General features: G+C 41.2%; 1 protein-coding gene across 1 annotated transcript; it reads right to left on the reverse strand.

Moving 5' to 3' along the window:
• Positions 1 to 7809: 7809 nt before the first annotated feature.
• Positions 7810 to 13782, reverse strand: eef1b2 (eukaryotic translation elongation factor 1 beta 2). The gene is made up of 7 exons (XM_080198586.1): positions 13638 to 13782; positions 13062 to 13184; positions 11953 to 12076; positions 11225 to 11291; positions 10286 to 10411; positions 9235 to 9302; positions 7810 to 7940 (listed from the first exon to the last, which is right to left on the reverse strand). The coding sequence occupies exons 1-7, from the start codon at positions 13715 to 13717 to the stop codon at positions 7854 to 7856; spliced, it is 675 nt and encodes a 224-aa protein (XP_080054712.1). The 5' UTR covers positions 13718 to 13782; the 3' UTR covers positions 7810 to 7853.
• Between the last annotated feature and the right edge of the window lie 493 nt (positions 13783 to 14275).

A 14275-nucleotide genomic window follows, 5' to 3' on the forward strand; every position in this document is an offset into this window, starting at 1 on the left:
TCCAAGGAAAATAACCCTAAACTATCTAACCCCTCTTCGTGGCTACACACAGCTAACTCCAGGCATTGTTCTCTCTCTCTCTCCACAGACCTGCTGAGATTTTCCAGCATTTTCTGTTTTTGTTTGATTTCAGCATTCACAGTAATTTACCTTTGTAATTAGGATGGGGTTATTTGGGAGGGGGGGGTAAGAGAGGAGAAAAAAAAAGAGGTCCAGTTGGAATGAATAAACCAAGCACCAATGTTCACTCAACATCCTCTCTCCAATACCTGGGAATGACATATGGGTTTTATGCTTTTGGACATAGGCAGTCCAGAAGGAGGTCATTCGACCCATCGAGTGTGTGGACCGACACACAATCCTACCCAGGCCTGATCCCCATGCATTTACCTGAGCTAGTCCCCTGACATTAAGAGGAAATTTAGCATGGCTAATCCACCTAACCCACACATCTTTGAACTGGGAGGAAACCAGAGCATCTGGAGGAAACTCACATACATAGGGAGAATGTGCAAACTCCACAGTGACCCAGGCCAGGAACCAAACCCAGGTCCCTGGAGCTGTGAAGCAGCAGTGCTAACCACTGTGCCACCATGCCATCCCAAAATCACTGGTGCACTATGGTAAAGCATCAATTGTTCTTAACTGCCTTAGTTCACCTAGCCATCTCATACAGCATAAATAATGTAGGCATGACATTTTGATGGATAATTGTGAAGGGCAAAAGAAAAATGTAAAGATGGGTTTCAGAACAGGGGCAAGCACAGGGAAAAGGAAGCATTGTGACTTTTACTACTTCTGGTAACTATCCTCAGCCGCTATTGTTCACTGCTTGGGTAGCAAAAACAAATAAGGAAGTTGTGCCCCCTCCCACTACCTGACAAAAATGTTAAACTGAAATGCCAGATGATGGCAATTGAATAACTAAAACACAACATTGGAAACTCAGCCTGACTGTATCGGTGGAGAGAGAATAGAGCCAACATTGAGTCTGGGGTGACCCTTCAGAACTGAAGACAAAGCAAATTGGATGAGATTTATACTTTATGGGTGGGGTTTAAGACCAAGATGTTATCAAGAAAAAAGCTATGTAAACAGCAGAGATAAAAGCTCAGAATGGTGCTAATAGCACCATTCTTAACATTAGCTCTCTGTCCACAGACTGTCAGAACTGCTGAGATTTTCCAGCATTTTAATTTTGATTCAGATTCCAGCATCTGCAGTAAGTTGCTTTTATGGTAATTGGAGAACACCTGCCAATAGTGAATCAAAGTGCTCACACTGCAAAGCAGCATGACTACTAATGAGGTCAATGCAGCATCATTCACTCAATACACCTGCTCAAATTAGATTGAGGTTCTCTTCCCCCCCCCAGGGTTAGTGAAAATTACTGCTCGTGATTTCTTCAAAATATAACACTGCTATGTGACAAAATTGGTGGTGATGGTTGTGGGGGGAGGAGGCATGGGATGGGGTATGCATTTTCAGATGACTGATATTTGGACTGGAAGTGAGTGTTACACCATTGTACACAGCAAGTCACTAGCTGTGGAAAAAAAACTGATCCCAAAAGAGCCTCCTGCCAAAACAAATCAGGATAATTACAGCTTAGAAGATCGACCACTGAACTCACTTTTTGCTATGCTGAATCAGTGACTTATACTGAATGCTTGATGACCTGGTAAAATTTTGCCAACTACTTGCAAAATCGTACAAGTTTTTCATCAATTGAATCACCTCAGTGCTCCAAAGTTTTACTGGGCTAATTCATTCAATATGTTCAACGGCAATCTCCTTTGTCAATAATAGATCAACTTTTATTTAGTGTCAAAAGTTAGCTTACATTAACACTGCAAATTACATTACTGGGAATTATTTAGTCACCACACTTTGGCACCCATTCAGGTGCATGGAGGGAGAATTTAGCATGGCCAATGCACCTAACCAGCACGTCTTTCAGACTATAGGAGGAAATTGGAAGAAACCCACAGACACGAGGAGAACATGCAGACTCCACACTGACCCAAGCTGGGAATCAAACCCAGCACAGGAGTGAAGAATTATTTGCTGTAGAATAGCTCCTTGGCACATTACAATTTGATTGTTCCAGACATTATTTTCCATACCAGTGTTAGATTCTGGAGAAATTCAGGCAGTACCTGCGAGCATGAATGTAGCACTGTATGGCAACATACATTCCAAGTTCAGCATCAGTTTTGCATAAGATTTAGCAAATTCATTATTGAAAAAGAAAAAAGCTGTATTAATATAGCATCTTTCACAACCTCCTGAAGTCTTTGACAAAGGGTCATTTAGACTCGAAACGTCAGCTTTTTTCTCTCCTTATGGGCGCTGCCAGACCTGCTGAGATTTTCCAGCATTCCCTTTTGGGCTCCTGAAGTCTTACAAGCGCTGGTCAATTTTGTGTGTAGTTACAATATAGAAAAATAGGCAACAAATTCAAACCAGCAAATCCTGCAATGTAATAGCTTTACTGATGCTGGTTAAGGGACATGTCTTTAGCCAGGGAGATGGGGTGGGGTGTATTAATTTGCTCTTTCGATAATGCAAATAGGATCAAGATCCATCAACATCCACTTCAGGAGCAGGCAGCACCTATGCTTACAAAAATGCTGGAAAAGCTCTGTAACCTGACAGCATTTGTGGGAAGAGAATAAAGCCAATGTTTTGATGATCCTTTATCATATCCTTATGCCTCGCCTGAAAAATGGCACCTCCAGTAGAACAGCAGGCCCTCAACAGCAAATTGGAGGTGTCAGCCTAGATTTGTTAAGTCTCTGGAGTGAGGATTGAACCCACAGCCTTTAACTCAGAGCAGACACTAACAAATAAAGTTTGACCCTGAAAGAGACAAATCAATTGCAGGATTTTATCTGGCTGCCCATTAATATCTTGTGTAGGGGAGGAGAAATGTCTGAAGGATGATCCAATAGGTCAAGACTTATTGGAACAGAAGATTTCCTATTGTGGGAAAGATTGTAACTACAGGCCTTCAATACAGGGTTGTCACCAAGAAATCCAATCAAGAATCCAGAAGAGGTCTTCATCAAAAGTATGGCGAGAATATGGAGTTCAGTACCATAAGTATATGAAACCAACATAGATTCATTTAAGGAAAAAAAAAATCAGACAATTAAAGTTGAGGGAATATAGTTGGTTACAACAGTAGATTTAGAGGAAAGATAGGAGGGGTTCAAGTACAACACTGGCATGGACTGGTTAAATGGCCTATAGAACATAGGGTGGAAGGACATTACAGCGCAGTACAGGCCCTTGATGTTCTGCCGACCTGTGAAACCAAATCTAATGCCCGTCTAACCTACACTATTCCAATATCATCCACATGTTTATCCAATGACCATTTTAAATGCCCTTAATGTTAGCAAGTCCACTACTGTTGCAGGCAGGGCATTCCACACCCTTTCTACTCTGAGTAAAAGAGCCTACCTCTGACATCTGTCCCACATCTATCACTCCTCAATTTCAAGCTATGTTCCCTCGTGCTAGCCATCTCCATCCGAGAAAAGGCTCTCACTGTCCACCCTATCTAATCCTCTGATCATCTTATATGCTTCTATTGAAAGAACTTATTTTTTCCAGGTCTGCATTATTTCCACATAGTTCTCTTGTGCTGTCCATCACGTGAGACTGACATTAACAAATTTTCAATTCATAAGAATTTGATCTGCAGTATTGACATTGTTCTGAAATTTGAACCTATGGACCCTCTCAAGCCCTCAATTCTGAGAGCAAAACAAATGGACAATCAACTTGTGAATACTTGTTCACTGCCTCAAACACAAGTAGTTTGATTGAAAGCAGTGACTTGTATCAAAAGCCAATGAACACAAGGGGTGACTGGTGGCTTAACTCATAGGTTCCACAAACTGATGGGGACTGGCTTATCCTATTTAGAGGCAAAGGGGAATCATCAAATACTTCCAGTTAGGTTCATTAAGTAGCTGTACCAACACCCAACTACCCAGCCAAGATAAACCAGCTCAGTAGATGGAGGACTGAATCAAAGGTATGCTTTGCATGGTATACCAGAGAATGCCTTTACTAGGATCCAATACCCATCAATAACAAACCCATGTGGTTCACCAATGTCCTTTAGGGAATGAAATCTTCCAGCCTACAATGTGACTCCAGAGCCACAGCAATGTGATTGACTCTCAGCTGCCTTTCAAAGGCAATTAGGGATGGGAATAAATGCTGGCTAGCCAGTGATACCCATGTCCCACAAATGACTAATAAAAAAGTTAACTTGCTGGAAGAGCAAGGTTCCAAAATCAGTTTTAATAGCAAGAATAAGAAAGCAAACACCATATTTTACCATGCATCAAGGTTTTGCAGCAATTCTTGGCTTCCACATACTTGACTTCACAGGACTAGTGAAAGAGCAGAGTTCTTTCATTATACAACCGGTAGCACAAAGTCTATCTTGCAAGCAGCATTAAGGTCACTGAAAGTCAACTTATTTCTTTCAGGGTCTGCATTATTTCTACAAAATATTGCCACCCAAGGCTCTACCAGAATTGATTATGACACCAGGAAACCCTCAAATGTTATTGTGCTTTTTTTTTTCAGTAATGCTACTCTTTGCCCCACGTAACAGTAGCAGTTAAATCTCTCTCCTCTGGGCTATGCAAAGTTTAATGTAATAATCTACTGGCCAAGACAGCAGGTGCACCATTCCAAAAACTAATCTTGCATTTCAGTTCCATAAAGCAAATGGTAAGCTGGAAATCTTACTATTACCCTCATTCCCCCCAGCCTATTTCAATATCTTTCAATTTGTATGCAAGTGCCTCAAACTCTACTCTCTAAACCAGCAAAAAAATAGGCCAAATGCAACAGGGGCAAGCAAAACGACATTATTGGCAAGTAAAATCAGTCCTGCCATATTCAACTTTTAGTCAGTTTGACCCAGTAGCAGTAATGTTATGCCCAGGTTCTCTTTCAAACCAGCCATCAAAATCAAGGTTGGCATGGAAGATAACATACACGATGTGAACAGCAGCACGTTCTTACTGCTCCAGTCAACACTTGTCCTTAAAAATTAACAGGTTGGATTGGTTGGTCAGTCAATTCTCAGTTGCTGTTTAAGGGTTTGGAGTTGCTGCTGCCCTAGCTTCAATAAAACGGATTATATTTCAAATTTAACCACTTGAGCTGTGAAGTGGAATGGAGCCCAACAAGGATATACAAAAATCAAATTCTTTTCAAAAAGGGTGAACATTTCAATAAGTCATAGCATTTTCTTAACAGCTCAGATTTTTCAATCAATGGCTAAGCAAGAACCTCAATGGTACATCAAAGGATCCTGATTTGTTGCAAAATATTTGCAAACATTTCATTTTCACAATTTCTTCAGGGTCAGGTTGCTCAAGTGTATTCATTGTTAAATACTGTTACATGACATTAAATACCCTGTTAGCAACTTTTAAGACTTCTCTGGATAGACACATGAACAAACAGGGAATAGCAGGAAATGCAGCTGATCTAGATAGGACAGTGTGATTGGCACAGGCTTGGAGGGCCAAAGGGCCTTTTCCTGCGCTGTACTGTTCTTTGTACACCCCAGAGAACAAAGCTTAACTTTTCATGGGGTTTGTATCAGGGATGAAAGAGCAAAGGAGGAAAATCAATCTACCTCTCTGCTTGTTGCAGCTCACACTGCAGCTTGTGTAAAAGGAGGCAATGACAGGCTACATGTTGATCTATGTTTGCACTGAATCCTTGAGTTGCAGACAGATTGAGGGGTAAATGACAGAATGCCAACCTCCTCGAGGTCCCCAGTATCACAGTCAGCCATTAATTCAAGAAACACTGAAGGCACTGGATACAGCAAAGCTTATGGGTCCTGACAAAACTTGTACTTGTGAACTAGGCATGCACCTTGTCAAACCATTCCAGCAACTGTTGACAATATGCCAAGTTGCCCAGGTGTTCAGGGTCTATGAAAAGCAGGACAAATCCTAACTGGACTGTTACTGCCTAGTCAACATTGATGGGACTGGGCTGTCAACAAAAACAATAGCCTGCACACTAACACCAGCGTTGGGTTCCATCATGGCCACTTTATTCAATCTCATTACAGCCTTTGTCCAAACATGGACAACAGTACTCAGGAGGCAATTTGAGTGACTGAACTTGACATCAAGCCTTAGCAAAAATGGTTATTGGCTGAAAACACTCCAGTGGTTGAAGCTTCACCTAACAAGGAGGTTGCAGATGGAGATCAACCATCTCAAACGCAAGACATCACTGCTGGAATTACTAAGGGTAGTGTCTTGGATCCCACCATCTTCAGTTGTTTCATAAATGACCTCTCCTCCCTCAGTCAGAAGTAAAGATGTTGTTAGATGATCTCCATGTTCAGCACCATGCGTACAATGCTTCAGACACTGCAATAGGCTGTATCCATATGCAGCAAGGCAACATACAGGCCAAGGGGCAAACAACATTCACACTATACAAGGGGCAGGCAAAGAAAATCTCCAACGAAGGACATCTAGTCATCTCCCTCTGACATTACCATCACTGATACCAACACCCTCTGGTCAACATTGACTATAAACTTAACCAACCATATACTTTTACATGGGGTCAGAGACTGGGGATTCTGCAGTAACTCATCTCCTGGGCAGCAGAGCAGTTAGCACTGCGGTCACACAACACCAGTCTGTGGAGTCAGTACGCTCTCACCATGTTTGCATGGGCTTCCTCCAGGTGCTCCAGTTTTGTCCCACAGTCCAAAGATATGCAGTTTAGATGGATTGGCCATGCTAAATTGCCCTGTGTCAGAGGGATTAACAGGTAAATATGTAGGGTTACAGGGATACAGCCTGGGTGAGATTGTTGTCAGCACAGGCTTGATGGGTTGAATGGCCTCCTTCTGCACTGTAGGAATTTTATGACTTTGCAAAACCAGTTATTTGTAATCAGGTGTGTGGCAGTATATTCTCCACTTACCTGGATGAGGATAGCTCCAACACTCAAGAAGCCCCACACCATCCAAGGCAAAGCAGGCCACACTGCACCTTCACTCAGGTGACAAGTCAAAACTTGACTCTAATCTGTCATGTCACAAAAGATGAAAGTAAACTCCATCCATTAAATGCCAACCAATTTCAATTTTAAAAGCTCCCAATCCGATCAAATTTTAAACCATGAGGCATGAAAAGTGGTGACAGTCATTGATTGAAATCAAATGAAACCTGCTAAAATCAGTGGGAATCGAAGAATTTATCCCAGAGCAGTTTGGTCTGTTGCAGTGACAAGTAGATTTAATTTGCATTACCAGACTAGAGTTACTAACTATAGAAAGCACTGTCATTCAAATTAAGAACCACCAAAGCGCAAGCCTGTTAATTTTTACTACTGGCAGATTATTTTGAATTTGAAAAGTCCTGCACATTGTGGAGAGCTGCCAGTTATGCACTTGACCAGTCTTCAAAGTTCAACTGCCAATTGCTCCAACAAATCTAACACCAGAGGAATAAACTTGCATTGTCAAAATGGGCACAAGCGATATTCCACAGGAAGGAAAACAGAACTAGTTGTATCAAATTTTGTAAAAGGTTGTCACGCCTTGATGCAACTTGTGCAGTATGAGTGGAGGCCCTGAGAACGTATGCACCTTTCCAACACCTCCAACAAATGCCAATTTTAGGAAGACCGGAGCAAAAGAAATTCCAGGACAAACTTCTGATCTCCCAATCAGCTTAGTTGGTCTTCTGAATTTCAGTCCCACAAAACAATAAGACACAGGACCAGGTCAAGCTCTGGACAAGCCAATTTTTATTAAATGTTCATTAGTTGCTGTTTTACACTTTGTTGAAGGCTGCCACATCAACAGATTGCACGTAATCTTCAAATGCAGTGATAGTTTCTTCCAGCATATCTGTCCCCACCTGAAAAGAAATACTCTGTTAGAATATTCTAGGATTTAAACTGCAAGAAGAGTTCACAATATATTCATATGCATTTTGAAGCAACCAAGCTGCAGTTGGAAATTAGAACAAACAATAAAAGGAAACCAATTGAGGAAATGGGGAAACCAAGTCAAAGAACTGCAGTTAACTCATTCTTCACCCTGAATTCAACTGAACTCAATTTAACCAATGGTAGTTTATACAATATTTTAAGTTGGAAGCACTAAGATTCCACTGCATCCAATCAGCAAACAAATTCTTGATAACCACAAACATCATTATGCATCTTCAACAGCAGATAGATGAAACTAGTATGTCAGATTTGAAACCAATTCCTACTCAACTCTGGGATCTCTGATGCTTTCTCCAAACCCTAGGGTTACTGGGATATCTCAAAGTACATGGAAACAACGTGAAGGGACTGCAACTAGACTCTTAGGAATCCCATGGGCATGTTATGTGCTCACCACATTCAAATCCAACCCAACCTAATGTTCCAAGTCCTATTTTAAGTGTATGCACGAGGACCACCAAAACCAGTGCTTTTTAGTTTACCTGTCTCAGTAAACAAGCATCATATTCTTGGCAAGAGTGATCTTTGAATTGCAACAGCACTGTTACACAGTAGTGTGAGTAGATGCAGCTAATACAAGCTGTACAAACAATTTCGACATTCAATCCTGACAGCCTGAAACAGTTCTTAAGAATATAGGACTGAAAGAAGCTTCCAGGAAGGGAAAAAGGAAACCCTACCCATAGAACTCAAGAAATGTGCCTCAAAGTACTGACGTTCCCATGTTATTTTAATCCAAAGTCAAAAATTAAATACTGTACCCTGCCATCTCAAATTTTCACATATTTCTGAAAGGGAAGCATGGCCCATATTTTCACATTGATTTCTCCCCCACCACCCACCCAATGTTCAGGCTGCCAAGACTACTGAAACCAAAATTTGCATCAACACTCACTTCAACCACCTTCCTTCCCAATGTTCTGCAACCACAGTCAGCATAAAAATCAGTTGAGACAAGAACTGTAACACTTGGGTTTGGCCGCAAAGAAACACTGAACACATTGATCACCAATCTTTTCAGCAATATCAGTTTAGCACGTTATCAAACTTGCCAACATTTCACAATGGATTAAAATTAATACATGCAAAGCACACCAGTATCTTAGTATAAACTTTTGAAGCATTAGCTATTTAGAAATGGAAATGCAGTTGCTTTGTTGAAATTTGTTTGCTAAACAGTAACTGAAACCACATTCTTACCTTGTCGTCTTCAACTACACATTGAATCTGTAGTTTCTTAATGCCATAGCCCACTGGAACTAGTTTGGCTGCAATGGAATAGACAAGCTTAGAGAATGCACTAAGGCAACTACCCTCCCATAATCTCAGATTCAAGCAGCAAAAAAAAAGCCAACTCTTACAGGCAATGTCTACACCACTGCATTCTGATCAGTACTTTCCTGCCAGTTTAGTTTGCAAAGTAAAGCCAATTCCACCTCCAGGAATTAAAACCTTAACATGGCAATGAGGTGTGGAAAATTCGAATTAGTTAACAATAAACAAAACCCACCTTTTCTTCACCTTTATATTTTCTGAACTGCATTCTGACATTCAACTGTTTCCAGTTAATCAATAGTTCAGGAAATCTAGATATGCAAGTTTGTCACATCAAGAAAAATGTAAATGGAGCTGGAAGAGTTCAGTTGTTCTGGATAGAAGGTCACATACAAGTTGCATAAGACAAAAAGGGATAGAACCAACGCCTATGAAGTACCAATTCTTGATGCAAAATCTACATGCATCACTTGGGAAAATCTACCAAAATAAATACAAATAGTGTCTATTTTATAAAAAACTGAACCATGTGTCAGGATTCAGAATGCTGACAACGCAACTTAAGTGAAAACTAACTTATCAGGATCATGGCCAATATTCCTGCCTTAAGCTGCAACATAATCAACCTGACAATGAAAGGCTCAAGCCAGTATGGTAATTAGCACGCAGATGGCTGCAACTTCCAAGTCAGGGTATGAGAATTTGGAGTGTTGTGGTGGACGAGATATTGCATCTTGCAGTCAGAAGGGGGTTGGCTTATGGCACCCTGGTGTTATGCAACACCTGGTGCAGGTCAGTCAGCTGGAAGCCTAAAACTTGTATTTGCCCAGGCTGACAGTGTAAAGAACCTGCTAAATATTGAAGGTCCGAAAAGCTGGCCTAGTTGTGCATCTGTCAATGGTGCAGCTCTCAATAGAATCACAACCAGAGACCGTCCTGATTTGCATTTGTTAAACAGAAATCAAATAATACTCACAAGAGCCCCAGACTAAGCCATCCATTACCACGGAACGTACACACTCCTCCAATTTGGCCATATCAGTTTCATCGTCCCATGGTTTCACATCAAGCAAAATAGATGATTTAGCAATGAGCGCTGGCTCTGAAAGCAAATATCATAAATTAAGTGTGGCTATTCCATGTTAAGGTTCAGATTCCAATTACATGCACCACAGTAATGTAGCGTATTTACCTCAGAATTAGTTTCATGCCTCAAGTAGATGTCGATGTCTATGTACCACCCTACTCTAATCTCAGCTGCATATCCTTCTAGTCCTTTCTCATGCATTTTCCTGGTTTCTTTTTAAAAGAAACTTCAAAATTGCAATCTCAAATGTATTAACAATCTAGAATCCAAAATGCCAATTAAAATGTTAATAACAATGCAAGTTGAATTTAAATAGTCCACAAACGCTCAAACACTGAAAAATGTTGCAGTTACAATAGAATTATCATTGGAATACACACTTAATATGATAATTTATTAACACGAATATCCACAAACACAAGTTTTAAAACACTCAATCTCCTCCCAACTTCAGAAACACTGGTTATGTCAGATTACGTCAATTCACATCACTGACTCAGTCGAAAGATGGTGAATTGGAATCATCATTAAAACCATTTCATTTCACAGCTCTACCAGCATAAATCCACTTAGAGGCTACAGGGTATTCTCCATACACAATGTATTACACTAAAAATTAAGCCTTTTTTCCTGTGTGCTCTTGCTATCTAGTGAGCATCTATCCGACTCAAACTGTCCACAAAGCTGTTTTCTTGAGGTTCTGTCAGTTATGTGAATCATATTTCTGAACATTACCACAGCATTTGCATAACACTAATTGATACCAAGACCCATATTGGGTGACAGCATAATGAAACCTTCTTCAGATCATTATACATTAATACATACTTTTGGATTTTTTAGCTTCATATTGAGCTAGCCGCTCTTCCTTGATCCTCTTGGCCTCTGCACTTTCCTGCAAGAAACAGATGGATGCAACGTAACTGCACTCACAGTGGAGCTTTAAAAATACAATTAAATATCGGACTGGTTTTGTCAGACTAAGAGCATAATCATTAATTCAGCCGAAAGATGGTAATTATAGAATCATCATGAAAACCAGTCTCAGACACCAGGAAACTGCAAACAAACCAAAGTGATAGGCCACTGGCAAGATTAGTTGATTTGGAACTTAGGCTTAACTTCTCACGTTACTGCCAAAATAGACAAATGGCTGCTAAACTGAGACTTCCAACTGATCATGATCCTAGAGACAGATCACAATTTGTTTGGCACTAACTCAACATATCCAACAAACATCAAGTCTGAAACTGTTGAATCATTATAGTTGGAGACACTTTGTATCTCCATCATACCATAGATTTTAATGGCAGAGTTTATGGACTGGATTACTTAAAATACAAGAGGTCTGAAAACATTGAATTCCAGATTCATGAACAGTGTTTCAACCTACAAGAGAACAAGGATCAGAAAAATGGAAGGGGCTAATCCAAAGATCACCCAACACCACATCTAGCAAAAGTAGCCTCAATTTGACATTTGTCTCAGATACTCAGGTCAGAAGAAATTCAGTCAACACGGGTCAAAGTCAGGAAAAAGAGTTGCACAGAACCCACCTCCTCATCATCAGATCCAAAGAGATCAATGTCATCATCGTCATCTTCCACAGTTTTTGCTGGTGTTGTATCTGCTACATTTTGTGGGCCATATTTACCAAGTGGCTGCTTAACACCTGGAAGACTGTCAGTGGTTTAAAGGTCAGAAATGCAATAAAAAAAGTCAACTATCAGAACTGAAACTAAATTGTACTGGTTTACACAACCATAAACTGCCAGTTGTTCAGCATTTGCAATCTCACCACACCATGCTGTCAACCCTCCCTCAAGTTACCACAGGAGGAATCAGAATCTGCCTCCAAATATACACAAAATTACTTGATAGAAAATCTCTGCTCCAGTGATCCCAACACAACTTTTTCTAAATTACAAAATATTTCATGGTCAGTAAAGCATACTGGAACACATGGCTCTAAAAGACATTAATGATATAAATGCACATCCTATCAATTGTTTCAAAATCATTTGATTTCTAGTAGGATATCAAGTTAGATGAGAGACTTTTAGAAGGCAATAAACTGTCAGAATTGCCAAAAGAATATTTCAGGCCATGTAATACAAATGCCAGTTCAGAAAATTGTAGTCACTTAAATAAATTTGTGACAGGTCCAAGAGAGTGACACCAACTGGAATACTCTGGAAGAGCTGATGCAGGTTCAAATGACCTGCTACTACACGATATTATCCTAGGACATATCTATTGCCAAGTGATTAATTCAAGCAAATCAATATCAGCCTGAAAGCAAACAGCAGCAAAATTAGAGTATTCCAAATTATAAACCCATTAACATTTTTAAATCTATCAAAACATAATTGAACTCAAAACAGCAGTTAGATTTTTCCTCCTGTTAAGTCAACTGAAGTGGCACACTGGAACAAGCCTGAATTATGCATACAACTATCCAATGGCACCATTTAAAGAACAGCATTCACCTTGAACATACACTTCTCAAATATCACGAAAACAATCGAGAAGTTTATGCATCTCAGCATTTTATTGATAATCTTACCAATGAAATTACTACCCAACAGTTACCATTCCAGTTACACATTATGTAAAGCACCCGAGTCAAGATAAAGTATCAGAAACAACTTGCAGTACGACATACCAAGCCTTTGTGCTTTCATAGGACAGGATGTGATTGTACCACCGGAGTGCATGGTAGAAGTCAGCCGAAGGTGGAGCATCAAGAGCTTCAAACACAGCTATATCAGCTTGAGATGGAACATACCTTCAAAGAAAAATATACCGGTCAACAAAAACAAACTAATAAGCAAATGGAGTTGCATAACTACAGTAATTTGACTACTTATTAGTTTTGATTGTGGTGGGGAGGGGAGGAGGGGAGAGAGAGAGGGGTGGGGGGTGATGGGAGGAGGGGGGAGAGAGGGATTGGGGGGTGATGGGAGGAGGGGGGAGAGAGATGGGAGGAGGGGGGGTGATGGGAGGAGGGGAGAGAGAGAGGGGGCTGTTGGCGGTGGGGGGTGGGTCGGGGGAAGAGGGGGGGGGGGGGGTGTACTGTTGTGCGATGTATAACGTGTGCGATGGTTGGGCCGCAGGAGGCCCACACTGAGCACCTTCCCGGCGGTGCCATTGTCTCTACTCCACAGCCACCACCCCCCGCCCCCTCCGGGACAGGGGAGGACGGGTAGCCGGGAGTTGCCCCCCCACATTAATTACCCACCCCTCGATGTAGCTCCGATCTGCCAGATAGTCGTTGAGCAGCTTCAAACCGGAGGGGGATTTGAGGTCTCCGAAGCCCATGTTGTTTTATGTGGAGACTAAACACGCGCCGGGGCCGTTACTGAGAGAAAGGCCGGCAGGCGCCGCCAGCCGCCTTTATATACCCCGCGGAAACCCGGCCCCGGGGAGAGGGAGCAAAACTAACACCAAAAATCACCATAACCACCAAACACTTTCCTCACTCCCCACACTGACTCAGCGTGAAACGGCCAATTAAAAAAAAATAATAATTGCTGAAATCAATCTGAGGAAACCGGCGACGGGGATCACGTGGCATGGCGACTGACCGAAGCCGCCAACAATTTTTATCCCTCCCGAGTGTATTTTTTTAATTAATTCCTTTTCGTGACGATTTTAAAGGAAGCGGGATAAATAAGGCGAGATTCTGGTAACGTTATTTGAATTTATTCTTCGTGCCGGAAGGGAGGCGGAAATTACCGAGCGGGCGGCGGCGATCGGAAGGAGCCGAGCCGGGACCGTTAACGGTGTTTTTTTTAACCCCTTCCGGTTTTATTGTCATTTTATCTTAATTTTTTTCGTTGCCGGTTTTTAAAAGGAGTGGGAGAAGTAATGCGGGAT

This window comes from Carcharhinus amblyrhynchos, chromosome 11, assembly GCF_965287045.1.
Source record: "Carcharhinus amblyrhynchos chromosome 11, sCarAmb.v2.hapA, whole genome shotgun sequence".
Classification (NCBI taxonomy): Eukaryota; Metazoa; Chordata; class Chondrichthyes; order Carcharhiniformes; family Carcharhinidae; genus Carcharhinus; species Carcharhinus amblyrhynchos.